At 39.5% G+C, this 19,993-nt stretch overlaps 1 protein-coding gene across 2 annotated transcripts; it reads left to right on the forward strand.

Annotated features, from left to right (window-relative positions):
• Positions 1–683: 683 nt before the first annotated feature.
• LOC144712392 (ferredoxin-dependent glutamate synthase, chloroplastic-like) lies at positions 684–18,654 on the forward strand. Of its 2 annotated transcripts, XM_078586656.1 has the most exons (33): positions 688–1,171; positions 2,841–3,153; positions 4,189–4,631; positions 4,846–4,977; positions 6,399–6,497; positions 6,663–6,733; positions 6,937–7,033; positions 8,059–8,151; positions 8,778–8,923; positions 9,105–9,264; positions 9,707–9,817; positions 9,897–10,112; positions 10,434–10,591; positions 10,729–10,858; positions 11,502–11,560; positions 11,705–11,810; positions 11,985–12,081; positions 12,944–13,059; positions 13,291–13,488; positions 13,582–13,692; positions 14,212–14,451; positions 14,523–14,621; positions 14,925–15,020; positions 15,371–15,568; positions 15,632–15,706; positions 16,260–16,388; positions 16,585–16,683; positions 16,893–17,035; positions 17,141–17,234; positions 17,313–17,551; positions 17,817–17,895; positions 17,978–18,061; positions 18,150–18,654. In XM_078586656.1, exons 1-33 carry the CDS (start codon positions 923–925, stop codon positions 18,306–18,308), a joined length of 4,839 nt encoding a protein of 1,612 aa, XP_078442782.1. In that variant the 5' UTR covers positions 688–922; the 3' UTR covers positions 18,309–18,654. The 2 variants fall into 2 exon arrangements, with proteins under 2 accessions (XP_078442778.1, XP_078442782.1); XM_078586652.1 differs by having other exon boundaries at positions 684–1,171; positions 15,371–15,706.
• Positions 18,655–19,993: the final 1,339 nt, after the last annotated feature.

Below are 19,993 nucleotides of genomic sequence, written 5' to 3' on the forward strand. Positions count from 1 at the left end.
AGAGAGAATGAGAGATAGAGAGAGCGAAGATAAAGAGAGAGAAGATTGAGAAAAGAGGGAGACAACAGAGAAGACTGAGAAAAGAGAGAAGAGAGAAGAGCGAAGAGAGAAGAGAGGGAAGATATAAAAAAGAGAGAAAAGAGAGAAGAGAGAGAAGATAGAGAAAAGAGAGGAGAAAGAGAGAGAGAGGAGAGACAGGAGATAGAATATAGAGTATAGAGAAGACAGAGAAGAGAGAGAAGAGAGGGAAGAGAGAGAAGAGAGGGAAGAGAGAGAAGATAGAGAAAAGAGAGGAATAAGAAGAGAGAGAGAATGAGAGATAGAGAGAGAAGAGAGAGGAGAGACAGGAGATAGAAGATAGAATATAGAGAAGACAGAGAAGAGAGAGAAGATAGAAGATATAAGAGAGAGATAGAGAGAGCGAAGATAGAGAAGAGGGAGAAGAGAAAGAAGAGAAAGAAGAGAGAGAATAGGGAGACGGTCCCTTCTTCCCTTCCTCCCCTATAGAGATAGAGAGAGAAAGAGCTCTCTGCAGGAGATAAAGACGATAAAGAATAAAAGACAGTAGGGAGGCAAACAGTCCTTCCTCCCCTCCAGAGAGAGACATAGAGAGAGAAGAGAGAGAGAGAGAGAGAGAGAGCAACTAGTGCTCTTTGTTGTCTGGGACTGGACGAGAGGAGGCGAGTGGCTGATATCTCTCCTCTCTCTCTCTCTCTATCTCCTCTCTCTCTCTCTCTATCTCCGCCCCTCGTCGTCGCATTATCCAGCAGGGGGGCGTTCCTCTCCGCACAAACCCGCGCCCACTCTCTCTCCTCCACACTCTCTTTCTCTCTCCTCCCCGTATATAAACCCCCTCCTCTCTTCTCCTCCGCCGTTCCCCGCCTCTCCAACAACCTCTCGAGATCGCTCTTCTCGCTCTGCCATGGCGGCGTCCGTGGCGCCGCGAGTGCTCCTGCCGTCCGCCGCTTCCAATTCCGACGCTGCATTCTCGCTGAGGAATCGAAGCGCGCTGCTAGGGCGGAGGAGCGTCGTTGTTCATCGGCGGTTGAGAGGCGCCGCGAAGGGGAGCAGGTTGGTGCCGCGGGCCGCTGAATCGGTCAGGGCGGAGGCGCCTCGGAGAGAGCGCGGATCGGCGATCCAGAAGACCTCGGGGAAGGCGAATCGCACCAAGGTAATTGAAACTGGAAGTTTTTCTTTGTTTTTTGGACGGTTTTGAGTGCGGATTCGATGATCGGTTGAAGAAGTTTGGTTTGATGGAGACGGATGCGGCTGTAGTAGGATTTTTCTTCGTTTTTTGGAAGTGTCTTTTTGTGGATTTGATGATCGGTTGGAGAAAGTCTGCTTGAAGGACACGGAGTTGCACTACAGTAGGAGTTCTTCTCCAGGATTTGTCTGTTTTGAGTTTGGGAGAGTTTATCGTTCTAAAAGTGCGCAGGAAGATGCGGTTTCTTCGTTGTTGAACATTCTATGTGTGGATTTGATGATCAGTAGTAAAAAGACTACACGAAGAAGACGGAGTTGCGCTAGAGTAGGAGTTCTTCTCCAGGATTTGTCTGTTTTGAGTTTGGGAGAATTTATCGTTCTAAAAGTGCTCAGAAAGATGCGGTTTCTTCATTAGTGAACATTCTTTGTGTGGATTTGATGATCAGTAGTAGAAGACTGCATGAAGAAGACAGAGTTGCGCTCGAGTAGGAATTTTTCTCCTGGATGTCTGTTTTGAGTTTGGGAGAGTTTATCGTTCTAAAAGTGCTCAGAAAGATGCGGTTTCTTCATTATTGAACATTCTTTGTGTGGATTTGATGATCAGTAGTAAAAGACTGCATGGAGAAGACAGAGTTGCGCTTGAGTAGGAATTTTTCTCCTGGATGTCTGTTTTGAGTTTGGGAGAGTTTATTGTTCCAAAAGTGCGCAGAAAGTTGAGGTTTCATCGTTGAACATTCTATGTGTGGATTTGATGATCAGTAGAAATATTACTACTTAAAGAAGACAGAGTTGCACTAGAGTAGGAATTTTTCTCCAGAATTCGTCTTTGAGTTTGGGAGAGTTTATCGTTCCAAAGGTACGCAGAAAGATGCGGTTTTTTCATTGTAGACCATTTTATTTGTAGTTTCAACGATCAGTAGAAAAAAGTCTGCTTGAAGGAGACAGAGTTGCACTAGAGTCGGATTTTTCTCCAAGATCTGTCTTTCAGTTTGCGAATGCTCTTGGCGTTTAATGTTTTTGGGTTCGTCCTAGACTGGATTGTTTTGATGAATGAGGAATTATGAGAGAAAATGTGCTCTAAAACACTAAAGTACAGCGGTGTAATTATTCTATCAGATTACATTTACTTAACTTGTTGAAAATTTGCATTTTTACCGATCAGTCTGACAGAATCATTACTGAACGAGTTAACTGGAGAGATAAGGCAAACAGCCGTTGACTGCCTGAAATAAGTCCACTTTATGATCACGAAATTCATTTCAAATCTAAAATCGTCGAAAAACAAGACAGGTTTTGCAGACATAATTGCTCGTGATTTTCCTGCATAATTATTCAGCGTGCTGAAATTTTAATTGATAGAGAGATACATGTGATTACACGTGGAATCTTGAGCTTCGTGCTCAACTAAAAGCATCTTAAATCTCTAAGAAATCTTTTGTTTTACAAAAAAAGGATTTTTTTTCACATGTTGGGCATTCTGTGATCTTACGTGTGCTCTGGAAATCATGGAAACTATGTCAGCCAAACAAGACAATGTTTCTCCCATTACTTGAATTAAGCCAAAAACTAATTTATTCCCAGTTTTTCTATGAACATCTTTCTAAGAATTCCTCTATTCTAATGGGTCACAACATCAGGTTGCAGATTTAAACGAAATTTTATCAGAAAGAGGAGCTTGTGGAGTCGGATTCATAGCCAATTTAAAAAATAAGTCATCACACAAGATTGTAGAAGATGCTCTTACAGCTCTGGGATGCATGGAACACCGAGGCGGATGTGGTGCTGACAATGATTCTGGGGACGGTTCTGGAGTGATGACTTCAGTTCCATGGGACCTGTTCAACAATTGGGCCAATAAACAAGGACTTCCATCCTTGGAAAAAGAGAAGACCGGAGTTGCCATGGTTTTCCTTCCAAAGAATGACAAAGCCTCAGAAGAGGCAAAAAAAGGTGATCAGCTAACTAAAGCTAGACTCTCAGATTACTTCATTTGGTTATTATTGGGGTTTTGCTGATCAATTGTTTCTTTATTATACACAAAATGATTTCCTCAATTTTGCGGTTAATCTTCGGATAGTTACTGTTGGGTTGGCTTGGTATTTTTATATAGTCGTCCTAAGGACTTATCACATAAGGTCCAAACAGGCTTCACAAGGGACCATTAAACATTTGGTTGGGAAATCGTTCCCTGATGTTCTTGAACACAATGCGATTATAAACGCACCACATGTAAATACCCCACAAGGTCACCGATTTTGTGTGATCTCTCCTCTCTTTCTCCCAAAAAAAAACGAATGACAGGAGAATCAATATCGTTGCATCCTGCAAGTTCTCAATCATCCTCTTCTCTTGCTTCTTTCCTCTCTTTCCTACTTCTCCCTGCCCTTTCTCAGTTCTCGATAGAGAACCACCAGGCTTCTATCACATTTTGTGGAATAAATTTGCATGAAAACAAAAAGTGATCGTCTTGTATTTCTCGCAGTCTTTGCAGTCATGGTTTCGGCTCATGGCATGAAAATGTTCATGATAAAATTTTTTTTTGAAAGAAAAATTTAGTTGATTTAAAACGATGATAAATGTTCACGATAAATTATATTGATAATGGATTATAGTGGCATTTTAGTTGATTTAAAACGATGGATCTACCTGTCATCCATTCTTCCCATGTCATGTTTGTTTTTCCTCATTATCTCATCTTTTTCCTGCTTCCATAACAGTTGGTCCTGATATTAGCTAAGAAAAACTTAATGAAAGTGGTCCGATGAAGGCAAAATTTGCACCTCAAAAAGAATCAGATGTTTTTTAAACATTGTCTGTGTTGCGAACTCCGAACAATCAATGGTGGATTTTCCATTGCAAAGTTTGATGTTGACGATTCTATAGAGCGGATTCCCTATGTATTTTCTTTTTAGTTTGTGCTCTGGTATTTCCTTGAATTTTCGTCATTTCACATCGTTGATAATTCGAGTTTTCTTTTTCCTCCAGTTATTGTCAACATATGTACGAAGGAAGGTCTGGAAGTAATTGGGTGGAGGCCAGTTCCTGTAAACGAGTCTGTAGTTGGTTTCTTTGCAAAGGAAACCATGCCTAATATTCAACAGCTATTAGTTAAGGTCGTGAAGGAGGATAATGTCGATGATCTTGAGAGAGAGCTTTACATCTGCCGGAAGTTGATTGAAAAGGCAGCTTCATCGGAAAAATGGAGCAGTGATCTTTATTTCTGCTCTTTCTCAAATCAGACTGTAGTGTACAAAGGCATGCTACGGTCCGAGGTTCTGGGCCAGTTCTACTTGGACTTACAAAGCGACCTATTTACATCCCCATTTGCTATCTATCATCGGCGATACAGCACAAATACTAGCCCTAGATGGCCCCTGGCGCAACCAATGAGATTGCTCGGCCACAACGGTGAAATCAACACAATACAGGTGATTTTTGGGTTTTATTTTGGTGATCGTTTATTCCATGCTTCACTGTACCTGTTAAGATTCAAATGGCAAAATGCTTCATGACCTGTTAAGCTATAGCTAATAGCTGGGCCTCTACTCTTCCTCTTAAATCATTCTTGTCTGGGTGTTGACTTCAACTGTGCCTGTTGGTCAACAATTTCTGTAATATCTCTGGAAATATGATCTCTTTCAGGGTAACCTGAACTGGATGCAATCTCGGGAAGCGACAATCAAGTCCCCTGTATGGCGGGGTCGTGAGAATGAAATTCGACCTTATGGTAATCCCAAGGGATCAGACTCGGCCAATTTGGATAGTGCGGCAGAAGTAAGTTCATTTTGTTTCTTTTTTCATTACTCTTATTTTAATTTTGTGCTAAAGTATAATCTGCCAGCAGTATAACCTTGGTTACAATATGAGAGATCAATACTAAATCGAGTGGAAAGGTAGGAACAACAGGATGTACAATAGATTAGTAATAGAGATTACGTAATATCGCAAAAACAATAGAAGTGTTTGCCAAGAACAGAGGACCATTCCAAACAGTGGAGAAGAAGGCGCCAAGGAAGAACTCGACAAAGAATCCATACTCTCTTACGTAATATCTCAAAAACAATAGAAGTGTTTGTCATGAACAAGGACCATTCCGAAGACAATATATCAGAATCTTACGTAATATCTCAAAAACAATAGAAGTGTTTGTCATGAACAAGGACCATTCCGAAGACAATATATCAGAATCTTACGTTAAAGACAATAGATATTACGTAAGATCAGAATCTTACGTAATATCTCAAAAACAATAGAAGTGTTTGTCATGAACGAGGACCATTCCAAAGAGTAGAGAAGAAGGCGCGAAGGAAAAACTCAACAAAGAACCCATACTCTCTACCGTTTAGTGTTCAATAATATATACAAGATGGTATTGGGCCGAAAGCTACTTGGAGCCCAATATGTGTCTAACGTTTAATCTAACAGCTAGTACATCAAATTGTGTGTCATTGACCAAGACCATTTAACTCCATTGACAGGGCCCATTTAGCAGTGTTTATACATACTATAAATCAAAGATGACATTTAACTCCATTGATAGAGTATGCTCCTATGCACTGATTAAAAAAATGACTGTCAAGAACAAATATATTCTCTTCTTTTAGAAGCCAGAACAGGAACAAAAGAAAAATGGATGAAAACCCAAATGGCGTCCCTTGTTCAGAAGAACATGATAATGCTATCTCAATCATGGATATTTAGTGGAAGCCATGAAATTGCATAATTATTATTGGAGAATTCATTTAGTAAGGAAAAAGCAATTATAAGCTGTAGATTGATCTCGCGTCTTCCGTCAATTTCTTTTTATGAAAGACATTGCAGTGAGTGATATGAGTATATGCTGTGAATGAGAGTGAGGGGAATTTTTTTTCAATGGATTTCTTTCCGCAAGGAAAGACCTGCTAGAAACATTTGTTATAAGTTTTGCAAGTGCAAGTCACTTGAAAGTGCACAATCTTTAGTTTTCTTTTGATTCTACAAGACAGTGATGCCTGTTCGGTACCATCTCTTTATTAACTTTGCTAGTTTAACGTCCTCGTGACTTGGTCTCATTGGGTTTTGTTTATTCTCTCGCAACACAGAAGAAAAAATAGATTTAATTATAGTATCTTGGAATTCTGTTTTCTTTTATCATTTCGTCCTGGACAGGTCATTCGATCTTTCAAGTATGGTTAATGGTTATTGCATGCTTTCAGTTGTTGCTAAGAAGTGGCCGCAGTCCTGCTGAAGCTCTTATGATTCTTGTACCAGAGGCATACAAGAAACATCCAACACTATCAATAAAATATCCCGAGGTAAGTTCCAAAGGCAAAAATCTGATTTGAGTTTACTGATATCCGCTTGGACGGATAGTTTTGTTATTTTGTTTATTGGAATGTATTATAAAAGAATCCCGTTCTTCCATCATTCAAGATCAGCATCATGGATTCCTGCTTGAAGCACTGTTGTTATTCTTTCAGGTCATTGATTTCTATGAATACTACAAAGGCCAAATGGAGGCATGGGATGGGCCAGCACTACTCTTGTTCAGGTGAATGAAAATTGATATTTTCGAGCTGTTCAACCTGGCTGATATTATTTGGTCTAGAATTAAGGAAAAATTTTGACACGGCTGGCCTATTCGTGATTTTGATCTGAACATGTGATAAGCTTTCTTTTGTCATCTCAATATCATTTGAATTGGGGTATGGTTTTGTAAATTTTAGATTCTTATATAACCTTCTTTTCTACTAGTGATGGGAAAACAGTTGGTGCGTGTCTCGATAGAAATGGTCTTCGTCCTGCTCGATACTGGCGCACAGCAGATGATGTTGTGTACGTTGCATCTGAGGTATACATTACATCATGAATATCTATTTAAGTCTTTGTTGATAAGCTCATTTTTTATTTTCAATGAGTAAATTTCACTTTAAGAGCAAATAAATTCTTCAATTGGAACGTTCTTTTTTAAGTCTTTGTTGATAAGCTCATTTTTTATTTTCAATGAGTAAATTTCACTTTAAGAGCAAATAAATTCTTCAATTGGAACGTTCTTTGTCAATATTACAGAGATGAAAACCTTGCGTCATATTCTTAGCTCTTATTTCCGGGCAGTGTGTGCATAAATATAATATTCTAGAAAAAGCATTGTTTAAGTCTACATTCACGTAGAATTGCAAAGATTACCAGTCGTCTTAGTAGATAGACATTTAGTTCCAATCATTCACTATCCACGCTGGTCCAATATCACTCGGTCATTAGTTATTGCTCTTTACATTGCATTACCCGTTGCGTGACTTAATATTTTACTTGTTGATTCTTCCTCTGGCATAGCTAACACGCTATGATCTTGAATCCTTGAGACATCATATGATCATGTCTCTGCCAGTATCATGCGACAGAAAATGCACGACTTGCACATTATTTCTTTCCAAAGTCCCATCGAATTTCTAGTGGTCCGTTGATTCTGTTGCGACTCAAATGACATTGCTGAGGACTACTTGGATGTGTTGCATCTAATGATGAAGGAGCTCTGGGCTGTAAGCCGTTGAATTGCTTTTACATAATTTACAGCTTGCAGATTAAGGCATAATCATGACTAAATGGATGTGCCCTTTCTTGATGTTAATTTATTTAAAACTCATTTTATCATGGAAATCCTATCTCGAGGGCAAAGTTAGTTATCTCTATAGTTTTGTCATAAGAACAAAGAAGTTAGTTCTGATTGACTTGACTGCGACTAAGATGAGGCTTACAATGAAAAAGGATAATTCGTCTGCTTTTAATTTTCCGCGTGACATCTTCAACAGTGGCTTTGCATTTTCAACCTTGCGCGAAGAATGTGTTGACTAATGAATTTATGAATGTCTGTTGAAGGTCGGTGTTCTTCCAATGGATGAATCGAAAGTCACAATGAAGGGTCGTCTTGGACCAGGAATGATGATCACTGTTGACCTGCAAAGTGGCCAGGTCCGTTTTAATTAATTGGGTGTTCTTTATGTTTCTTCCGGTCAAAGTTAAATGATTTAATTAATATTTATGCAAAGATGGAGACATGCTCCTCCGCCTGGTTCTTTTTTACATATTGATCAAGCGTTATACTTCGCTCACACAATGAGAGATTTGCATTGTCACCATATTCTTTTGAAGCGACATGTGGCAGTTCATATGAGACTGTTTTCACTATTTGTGAATGCTTCTAACATACATATAGTTCTGTCTGGGGTTTGTCGTGCCCTGACTATGTTGATGATGATATGGTCGTCAACCACTGTTGTTGATATTGACGTTGACAGATGGTGTCCACTATCCGTGATACCATGTCAATGTGAACTGTAACCTTGTCAAGGTCCGCCATTATCCCGAACCCTAAAACTTATCAACATCAATGCCCATGTCATCGCCAAGGATGATTGAGGAAGTTGATGTTGAGTGTGATGATAGATCTATCTTAATATCGATGATGTAGAAAAATATGGTTACGAAGTCAAATTCGAAAATAAGGTACTTTTCAAAAAAAGAAAAGAAAATAAGTCACTAAGTTGCACTTCATCTTTATATGCATTTCTCTCAAATAGTAATATGTTGGCCCATAGGTGTACGAAAACACAGAAGTGAAGAAGAAAGTGGCATCTGCACTACCCTATGGCGAATGGCTGAGTGAAAATATGCGACAATTGAAACCCGTCAACTTCCTTTCTTCCCCTGTTATGGAGGAGGGTTTGGTTTTGAAACACCAACAGTAAGTGCTTCGATTTACTACTCTGCGTCCTTCTCTTATTGCCTTCGTTAGAGAATCGTCAGTCATTTTTCTGTTCTTCCAATTTCATATTCTCTCTACCAAAGACCAGGCTTTTTTTCTTTCTTCGTTACAATTTCGTTTTCCAAATGTCAATCGCTAATTATTCCTGTGATGTCTCTAGGGCTTTTGGTTACTCGAGTGAGGATGTTCAGATGGTTATTGAAACAATGGCTTCACAGGGGAAGGAACCCACTTTTTGCATGGGAGATGATATCCCGTTGGCTGCACTATCGCAGAAACCTCACATGATTTATGACTACTTCAAACAACGATTTGCCCAGGTTTTCACATCCTAATCTCTTCCTTGTTTTTTCAACTAAATTGATCTATTTGTCGATTGGTTTTGTAATTGATTTGATGGTGATTAGGAGTAATTCACATGTTGTAACATATATTCATGGTATAATTGATCGAGATCTCTTTGTTCTTTAAGGGCATACGGGTTGAACTGTAGAAAGAAGATTCTGTCGTTGGTTTTCTGTTTGAGTTGTCTGGGCATACGTAACTTTTAGAGGGTGGGATATTTTTCAAATAAATCCTTGTACAGTTGATCGTGTGTGTTTTCCAGTCGTATAGAATGTCATGCTTCTATTGATCCTTGTTTTCGAACCTTTCTCATGCCTCTCAGGTTGCATTTTGTACTTTTTTGTTGTTGCATTTTTTCTAAAAATATTTTTTAGATGGTAAATACGGCTGTACACTTATCCATACCTTTATGATCAGGTAACGAATCCCCCTATTGATCCTCTCAGAGAGGGTTTGGTGATGTCACTAGAGGTGAATCTTGGAAAGCGTGGGAACATTCTTGAGACTGGACCACAAAATGCCTCTCAGGTTTGTTGAGTTTTCTTCTTGCAGGGATGTGATGGTTTACCTGGACTTTATTTTTATCCTCGTTTGTTATTTCGAGAAGGTTGCCCTCTCCAGCCCTGTGCTTAACGAAGGCGAGCTTGAGACATTGATGAAAGACACTGCTCTGAAGCCCCAAGTGCTTCCTACCTTCTTTGACATTGGGAAAGGAATTGATGGCTCTCTGGAACGTGCCCTGGGGGAGCTTTGCGAGGCTGCTGATGAAGCTGTTCGTGGAGGATCACAGCTACTCATACTATCTGATCGCGCCGAAGAGTTGGTAAGTGAACTACTATTATTACACTGAGGTTTGTAGAAGTCAATTCTTTAATAATCACAAAGGAGTGGCTGGTTTAAGTACCAGCTACAGTGGAAGGAGTTAAAGTAGAAATAACGATCTGATAAGGGACACTAGAGGACGGTCCAATATAAGGTATATAAGTGACACAGTAAACGCCTATGTCTAGCAATTGATCTAACTTTTCCGTCTCCGCACTACCCTTTACTCCGCAGCTTGAATTTTGGTGATCTGCATTTTAAATTGTGGTTCTTAATGGATCCTGGATGAAAATTTAAACGATTTTCTTCTTCCCTTTTCCAGGAACCTACTCGTCCAGCAATCCCCATCCTTCTGGCTGTTGGTGCTGTTCACCAACACTTAATCCAAAACGGTCTGCGTATGTCAGCTTCCATCGTGGCTGACACTGCCCAGTGCTTCAGCACTCATCACTTTGCTTGCTTGATTGGATATGGCGCCAGGTCTGTTCTCATTTGGCAGTTCGATCCTCGTAATTTTCAAGGATTATCTTATGTGTGATATGATAGCTTATCTCGAATGTTTTATCATATTTTCATGAACTGCGGCAATGATTAATGCTTGATGCAATCAAATTCAGTGCCATATCCCCATACTTGGCATTTGAAACGTGTCGCCAGTGGAGATTAAGTACAAAAACTGTTAATCTGATGAAGAACGGAAAGATGCCCACTGTGACTTTGGAGCAGTGCCAGAAGAACTTTTCAAAGGTTAGTACTCCCGTCGGGAGAATTTTTTTCTTGAAAATTATTATCTTAGAATATTCACTTACAGTGCATTCGCTGTTGTCGGTCTTACCACACGGCTCACTGCTGTCTCAATTCTTCAGCCAGTCGATGGAATACCTGTCTTGTGTTATTTTTTGTACAGTTAACTGCTGTTACTTCAATAGTCTTTCATTTTTACTTTTAGAGTTTGATGTATGGGATAGACACTCTGTCCATCCTGTCCTGTGTCCTGTCCAGGGTACTGAACAGAAGATGGGACAGGATGGGACATAGGGACGTGTCCCTTCTACATGTGATGTTATACTGCTTTGTTACTTATTTCTGAACCACATGTTGAAATAAGTGTTTTTTCAGAATATTTATTATATATCATAATTTTGTTATGTGTTATTGGGTCCCATGGGGGACGGGTCTGCTAGGCCTGGTCTCCGGACGGGACATGCCTTGTCCTGACCTGTCCCGCGTTCCCCGTCTGGGACACTTCAAACTCCATTTACTTATGTCCTTGTGCATTTACTTGAAGATTTGTGGTTTTTCTGTAGTTTTCTAATTTTTTAATGTTCTCTACGCTCTTATCTTCATTATCTTTGTCACATAGTCTGAAGCATCTTTTTTTAATCATCAGGCTGTTAAATCAGGCCTTCTTAAGATTCTCTCAAAGATGGGCATCTCCTTGCTTTCGAGGTTTGCAACTTCACTATCTGATAAAACTTGTGGTCGCTCCTTGATTTAATTTTGTATGATGATAGCTTTACATGGGATATTCCTTTTCTGACAAGTGATCTCAGCATTTATTCACATGTTTTTGGCCTGTAATCTCTTTAACAGTTATTGTGGAGCTCAAATCTTCGAAATTTATGGACTAGGCCAGGATGTTGTTGATTATGCTTTCTGTGGAAGCGTCTCAAAGATTGGCGGTCTCAACTTAGATGAGGTAATTGCATTTTTCGATAATTTTAGTAGGATTATTATTGATTGTAAGTCAAGGTACAAATTGTTGATATTTCATTCCTTGCCCCCGAGAGGGGTAACCTAGTGCTTTTTTGGTAACGTAGGCACTCTCATGTTTCTAATGCCTTCAAATCCGTTTCCTTTGTCTCCCATGAAGTTGGCAAGAGAAACCATGTCCTTCTGGTTGAAGGCCTTTTCAGAGGACACGGCAAAGAGACTAGAAAACTTTGGGTTCATCCAATTCAGGCCAGGAGGTATGGTATTTCTGAGCTCTAATTTACTGATAATCTATTTCCAGCTATTGATATGCGATTGTGAAACTTCTTTTGACTATGTTTTTTTCTTCAATGAGAGACCTCATGTTGGAAAGTTCATCGACAAAATCATTCTTTTCCGCTGGCAATTTTGTTGGCCTCTAATCGTTTCTATAAGAACTTTGCCATCTCATCTGTCGTTTAGGAATATAGCACAGGGCCATTTGCAGAGACCTTGGGTGGGTCTTTGTGGATGAAAGATCTGGCAAAGGCAGAGAGAGATAACTTTGTAATGATGGTCACAGGCCTGGATCAGTGCCTGAATCTCCTCTGGAAGATCTCCCATCCAATACAAAAAATTCTCGACTGCTCTCATGGGAGAAATGACGAAATACCCCTAGTAGAGGTTGGGGATTGTATGAAGGATACTGGGGAAAAAATAGAGGTCTGGTAGAGCCCCGTTGAAATAACAATGGGGGTCTAAAGTTAACAGTGGTTATTTATCTGCTTCGCAACATGGGGTTGGAAGATATTGTGGCAATTGTTTTTTGAAAGAATGAAGATCGTGTGGCAATGATTGACCTTTGTTAGAACCAAAGCCAGCGATAAAAGACTAGAGAAATGATTTACTTAGAATCCCAGCATGAGTACATAGAAACCACACAAATTTTCAGATATTTGAGAAGAAAGGGCGTGCGTTGCAAATGACTACTTTTTTTTTGAACTATGATTGCAAATGACAACTACAAAACCAACCTAATAGTTTCTTCTCTATACTCATCCAATGTCATTTCATTTTTTCTGTTCTAGATTTTATTCTTCATGATTATGTTAAAATGGAAGGGCCACAATATTCAAACAGGTGAATACCATGGAAACAATCCCCAGATGTCGAAGCTGCTTCACAAAGCAGTTCGTGAAAAGAGTGAGAGTGCCTATGCAGTCTACCAACAGCACCTTGCCAATCGTCCTGTCAGCGTAAGTCAATTATTTCAGTTCGATTTTGAGAACGTGGAGGGAGATAGGAGAGATAAGTAAAAATTACATGCTTTTTCATTACATTCTATATGCCTTAAAAAGGCAATTAGGATATTACAGTTTGGCCTGAAACACCATAATAAAACAGAGAATAAACATTCTCCCCCTGTCGTCCAACAGTTTCCCTAACGGAATAACATATTATTAATAAATAATGTGTAACTGCTGCAGGTTTTGAGAGATCTTCTGGATTTTAAGAGTGACCGACCGCCGATCCCTGTTGGGAAGGTTGAACCCGCCTCCGCAATAGTTCAACGCTTCTGCACTGGGGGTATGTCACTGGGCGCCATTTCAAGGGAGACCCATGAGGCTATTGCTATTGCCATGAACAGATTGGGTGGGAAGTCCAATTCTGGAGAAGGAGGGGAGGTGGGTAGAGTTCTATAACTTTATTGTCTTTTGAAAATAAAGTGATAGTTATATTATCTATTAAGTTTAATTTATCTGGTTTCCTTTTTCCAGGATCCCATCCGTTGGAATCCACTCACAGATGTGACGGATGGGTACTCTCCGACACTTCCTCATCTTAAAGGCCTTCAAAATGGAGATACTGCCACAAGCGCAATCAAACAGGTGGGGGGTTTTGTTTTACTTAAATTTATTTCATGCGTCTGCCAGTGACATTCGAGGAATTCCTGCATATTTTATTCCTTAGATATTTTCTATTTTATATTATTCATAAATGCATCAGAAGAAATAATTGATTCCGATCAAATCAACGATTTCAGTTTGAATGAATTCCAAAATTACGTGTAATATAACCTTTGTACTTTGTGATTTATCGGTAAGTTGAGTTTCATCCTCTATAGGCAACAATTTGAGATGACAAACATTTTTAAAATTAAACGATTTTCTTTTTTATATTACTATTTAGACCAGCAATATAACTTATGGACCATAATGTTCCGTCTAAAAATTTCCAATCTTGAATACCTGATACTCAGACAGTTCCACCTATATCCTGAGGATTCAGAAAGTTGATCTCGAAAAAAAGTGATAGCTTTTTGCGTCTTCCTCTGAAAAAAGATTAAAAAATGGTCTTATTTACTAGCCTGTCTGTACTAAGGCTCTCGTGTTTTTTTTTTAATCCAGGTGGCTTCGGGGCGGTTTGGTGTCACACCAACTTTTCTTGTAAATGCTGATCAGCTAGAGATTAAGATTGCCCAAGGGGCTAAGCCGGGGGAAGGCGGTCAATTGCCTGGCAAAAAAGTCAGCGCATACATCGCTAGACTGAGGAATTCCAAACCTGGAGTTCCTCTTATCTCCCCGCCTCCTCATCATGATATTTATTCAATTGAAGATCTGGCTCAGCTGATATATGATCTCCACCAGGTAAGTTCCTCCTCTGATAGTATCTCTTCTTTCCTAGACAATCTGTCTAAAATTGATTTTTCTGTTTCAAGGTCAATCCCAATGCCAAAGTATCTGTGAAGCTTGTCGCTGAAGCTGGAATTGGAACGGTGGCCTCTGGTGTTGCCAAGGGCAACGCTGACATAATCCAGGTATAGAACGATCATCTTTAGTCCTAATCTTTGTTCTTTGTCGTTAGAGCATTAAATTAATTCCTATTCCTTTTATTCGTATACAATATTTCCTAATTGAAATCTTGTAAATACGGCTGTAAAGTCACCTATCAATTTTATATTGGGTTAGGGTTTCTTAATCATTGGATGGTAAGCATTCAAGGGATAATCAGATATATATCTTTTCTATAACTACCAACGTACTCCAAACCTATGACATAATTCTTGTAAGCGGATTTTTTACTCAGATATCATTCTGAATGGCTTTTTGTTGCATGACAGATTTCTGGTCATGATGGAGGTACTGGAGCGAGTCCCGTGAGTTCCATCAAGCATGCGGGTGGTCCGTGGGAGCTTGGACTCGCTGAGACTCACCAGGTCCGAGCCCTGTTGGCATTCGTGCTTAAATTTAATCATTTCCTGAAACTATGGGTTTAAAGTCTACAAATAAGGGTTCACTGCTTGGGGTTTAAGCTTGTCCATTAAGGGTTTTGTAATTAGTATAATTGTTTAGGGGTTATAGTTTAGTGCTAAGGTTTCACATTTAAGATTTAGGGTCTAAGGATTAGGATTTAGACTGTAGGTTTGTGGGTTTCTGGGTCTAGGTTTTTTTTGAAATTGAGGATCCCTGATTGTCCTCTCAGCTGCAGATGGCTTTTTCACAGGACTCATTTCTGCTGGCTGCAGTTATTGATTCTAAACTGATTAATGTGAGACATTTTATGCAGACTCTTATCGAAAATGGTTTGAGAGAAAGGGTCATTCTCAGAGTTGACGGAGGGTTGAAGAGTGGGGTCGATGTATTGATGGCCGCTGCCATGGGAGCAGACGAGTATGGCTTTGGCTCTGTGGCTATGATTGCCACAGGTTGTGTGATGGCACGCGTCTGCCACACGAACAACTGCCCTGTGGGTGTTGCCAGTCAGGTAAAATCGCAATCCTTCTTCTATGTCACTAAGAGATTCTCTCTAATACGTGGGACCATGCAGAGAGAAGAACTCCGTGCTCGTTTCCCTGGTGTTCCTGGAGATCTTGTGAATTACTTCTTGTATGTTGCTGAGGAGGTTAGACATCTTCCTGCCCCTCTAAGATTTTTCTTTTCAGGTTCTTAAGGGTTTAGTTAGATGTTTTACAAGTCAAGACTTTAGTGTGCTTTCGCAGATATGAGGCATTAAATCAAGTTTTTGAGAATTTATGTTTAAATAAGTGGTACATAATAGCTTTGGAATTTATCATGATACATAATAGTTGTTTGGATGAATGTTCAATTTTGGACATTTGCTTTATTTTCCTCCATATCGGATACGGTGAAACCTGACCTGGTACATTTCCTTCTATTTTTTAGTTGTTAATCGGACGTGCAAAAGCCTAGTATGGTAAAAAAAGAAATTATAAATTTTAGTTTTACTTTCCTCGTTGAATCTTGGAATCTGAACAGTTTATATTTTCCTTTTTTCTTATTTTCTCTACGTTCATCTCAGTTCGTTGTTTGGCATAAAGATATGCCCTCTGAATTTTATTTAATTTATTTTTTTGGGACATGAAAAAGCTTTAATAGCAGGGTACTTTTTAAAAATATTTCTTTAGTTAATAAATCAATGGATTTGTGTTAACCAGGTACGTGGGATTTTAGCACAGCTGGGCTACGAAAAGATGGACGATATAATTGGGCGCACGGAAGTATTACGTCCGAGGGCTGTCTCCCTGCTGAAGACCCAACAGCTCAATCTCAGCTATCTCTTATCCGTAAGTTTCATTCGAGTTAAAAAAACAAAAAAAGGACATATAAGTTTAAAATAAAAGAAGAATAAAAAAATTAGAGAGAAGCAAGATAAAGGTATAAAGAAACTGCATAAATTAAAAATTAAAAAATAAAAAAGATTCGTGCATGACCCACAATTTGAGAAAATCTTCAAACTTATCCTTCTTCTTTTGCCCTCAGAACGTTGGCGTGCCCAAGTGGAGCAGCACTGAGATCAGAAGACAGCCTGTCCACACCAATGGCCCAGTCCTCGACGATGTCCTCCTGTCTGATCCAGAGGTTCGCATTATATAACTAAATGTATAATCAAAATTATCAAAATTATTTTCCTAACTAAGCGTATAATAAAAATTATCAAAAAGAACTAGAGTGAGAGTTGTAAGATAATTCTTCATATTTTTAACTACAATATTATAGTTGTTCTAATCAAGCTAGGGTGCATTGCTTATATCTGGTAGTTCATGACCAAAATTTTGACTTTGTTTCAGATAAAGGAGGCCATTGAGAAGGAGAAGGTGGTGAACAAAACAGTGAAAATCTACAACGTTGACCGTGCAGTCTGCGGCCGCATCGCTGGTGTGATCGCCAAAAGATACGGTGACACAGGCTTTGCTGGGCAGCTCAACATCACGTAATATCTCAACCCCTCTCTCTATCTCTCTCTCTCTCTCTCTCTCTCTCTCTCTCTCTCTCTCTCTTTCTTGATAATGTGTTCTATGTTTCTTCTTGCTGTCAGCTTCATGGGCAGTGCCGGTCAATCCTTCGGTTGCTTCCTCACCCCTGGCATGAACATCCGCCTGGTCGGTGAGGCCAATGACTACGTGGGCAAGGTTTTTTTCCAACATAAACACTAAGAAAAACTCAATTTTTTTTTAAATCATAAACCCGAACTGATCAGATTCATCCAGGGGATGGCGGGAGGGGAGCTGGTGCTGACACCGCCGGAGAACTTTGGCTTCTGCCCAGAAGACGCAACGATAGTGGGGAACACATGTCTATATGGTGCCACGGGCGGGCAGGTCTTTGCAAGGGGTAAAGCCGGTGAGCGTTTCGCCGTGCGCAACTCCCTCGCCGAAGCCGTCGTCGAGGGCACTGGTGACCACTGCTTGGAGTACATGACTGGTGGCTGCGTCGTCATCCTTGGAAAGTGAGTGCATTTTTTTCATTTCCCCCTCTTTTTTCTAAAGTTTTCTCTAACCAATGATTTCATCTAGACCATGTGTTTTTACTTTTAATTTGGTCTCTAGGCAGAGAAGTTCAAGTAATATTTTTTATCGTTATCTTCTTGCAATTATAGCTCAAATAATGAAAATTCCTAATTATCTTCTTCAAAAAAAGTCTGTTTCTCATAAAATAACCGAAAGGTTTATAATAAGCTCAAAAAATCTAATTAAAGTTATTCTTCTTCTCAGGGTGGGGAGAAATGTGGCGGCAGGCATGACCGGAGGCTTGGCCTACATTCTCGACGAGGATGACACCCTTCTTCCTAAGGTCGGCGGCAAACCCGGTTTTTTCATTTTTTTATTTCTTCTTTATTTTCAGGTTGCTGAGAGTTGAGAGAACTTTGAAACAGGTGAACAAGGAGATTGTGAGGATGCAGAGGGTGGTGGCGCCGGTGGGGCAGATGCAGCTGAAGAACTTGATTGAGGCCCATGTGGTAAGAAGAATGATTAAAAATCATTTTTCTATTGTTTTTTCGTAATCTGGGTTTAATTGAACTTATGGAAATCGCCCGTGGGTCTCAGGAGAAAACCGGGAGCGAGAAGGGCGCGGCCATACTTAAGGACTGGGACACTTACCTGCCATTGTTCTGGCAGATCGTGCCTCCCAGCGAGGAGGACACGCCCGAGGCCAGCGCAGACGCAGAGATTGTGCCCACCAATCAGATGATGCAGTCAGCTTGAAAGTGGGGACCACGAAAACCGGGAAAAAATTTCCAAGAATGGAAATCTCCTGTGATTGGGTGGGTGTTGTGTTTGTACAGCAGGGCGAATAAAATATCTTAACTTCCTCTGCAGGAGTTCCGCGCACGGAACTCAATGAATGGATGGCGGGCGGCGGTTGGCTTCACGACGAGCGGGTCCACTGCACCGTGCAGTAAGCAGATTTTCATCTGGTTTTTTTCTCTCTTTGATTGGGTCGCGACCCAATCAAATTATGGCAGTGGAAGGCTTATTGTTAGAACAATTATTCATCCATCTCATTGAAAATGATAAGCACTGGGACTGGACTAGTGGACTCCTTGCTGCATTTTCTGTCTTTGTTGGTTCCTAAGAGACAGGTGAATTAGGTTTTTTAAGGGTTTTATCTCGGGTACTAAATACCTATTTGGATAGATGTTTATTAACTCAGTCTAATCGCATCTCAGGAATCGGTATGGAGGATGGGGACCGACATTATATCTCATTCTTAAACTTAAGACTATTACCCTCTCGGAAGGTTAGGCTGCCAAAGTGCAAGTCCAATAAACAAAGTGGTAAAATAGATAGAATCGTTTTAGGCTGCCAAAGCTTATGTCCAATGTAAAATCATTTAAAATTATTATTTTTGTGTTTTGTTTGTGGACACACTCCGTCTGGGAGCCGGTTGTCCACAGTCCCCCATGTGATCATTGGAAATCTATACTCAATGTTCCTTTGATCTGAGGGGCTATAACTTTGCAGGGATGGCTCACATGTTGCCTTTAGAAAAAAAATGCTTTGAACATGTTGTCATATACCTACATTATCCAGGTTTCCACAATTTGATTTTTATCCTCTTGATTGGTCTTCAACCACCAAGTTCTTGAAGGTGTCCCTTCTCTTAAGATTCGGCCTTTGCTAAACAGTTAGCAGCAGGACACTCAATAAAGTTCACTTCAATTTATAATTCTATTTTATCTCAAAATTTACTATTTAATGTCTGAATTCAATATTTTGACGCTCAATTTAATCTTTTGAGAATTTAAAAGTACTGTTGATGCTTTGCATCTGACTCTGTGGTAAAAAACTGGGGTTCAGCCCAATTTTTGGATATCTTTTTCTTAATTTTTTTCCATTTTTGATGGCACGATTCTTTCCATCCTCTTTTTTTCAATAATATTTTTTTTCACTGGTCATTTGAATCCTATATTTGTAAAAGGTACTGCACAACAAAATAGCTGATGTCTAAGTGAAAAAATTTATCATCAAATAAGTTGTGATTTATATGAGTTGTCTTACTAGAATTGAAACATTACTGCGTGCATGGTTTAAAATCATACCAAACATTCATTTATTCAAAAACAAGATACCTTTCAAGACTTAGATTTTTTAAAACAACTACCTTTGGCCTATTTTCTAAATTTTCATGCTTAATTCATCAAGTGGCTATTTGATCAATGTGTATAATACATTTAAGATTAAGTAATAATATATGATTAAATAAAAGTTGATTTTGTGAAAGTTTGAAATTTTAAATAGTTGAAGAGAGAATAATTATATCAAGGAAAAGAAAATTAAAATGTGTAAGCATAAAATTTTCCAAAGGGAAGGCCTGTCTGAGTTGTTCTGATGTAGGGATATATAAAGAACAAGGAATGGACATACAGAAAAAACATTAAAGAGAGTTT

The sequence above is a fragment of the Wolffia australiana genome, chromosome 1, assembly GCF_029677425.1.
Source record: "Wolffia australiana isolate 7733 chromosome 1, ASM2967742v1".
Taxonomy (NCBI): Eukaryota; Viridiplantae; Streptophyta; class Magnoliopsida; order Alismatales; family Araceae; genus Wolffia; species Wolffia australiana.

Coding starts and splice junctions, on each gene's coding strand:
- LOC144712392 (XM_078586652.1), top strand. CDS start 923: ATGGCGGCGTCCGTGGCGCCGCGAGTGCTCCTGCCGTCCGCCGCTTCC. Junction 13,060..13,290: donor TTGCCAATCGTCCTGTCAGC/GTAAGTCAATTA, acceptor TAACTGCTGCAG/GTTTTGAGAGATCTTCTGGA. Junction 13,489..13,581: donor ATTCTGGAGAAGGAGGGGAG/GTGGGTAGAGTT, acceptor TCCTTTTTCCAG/GATCCCATCCGTTGGAATCC.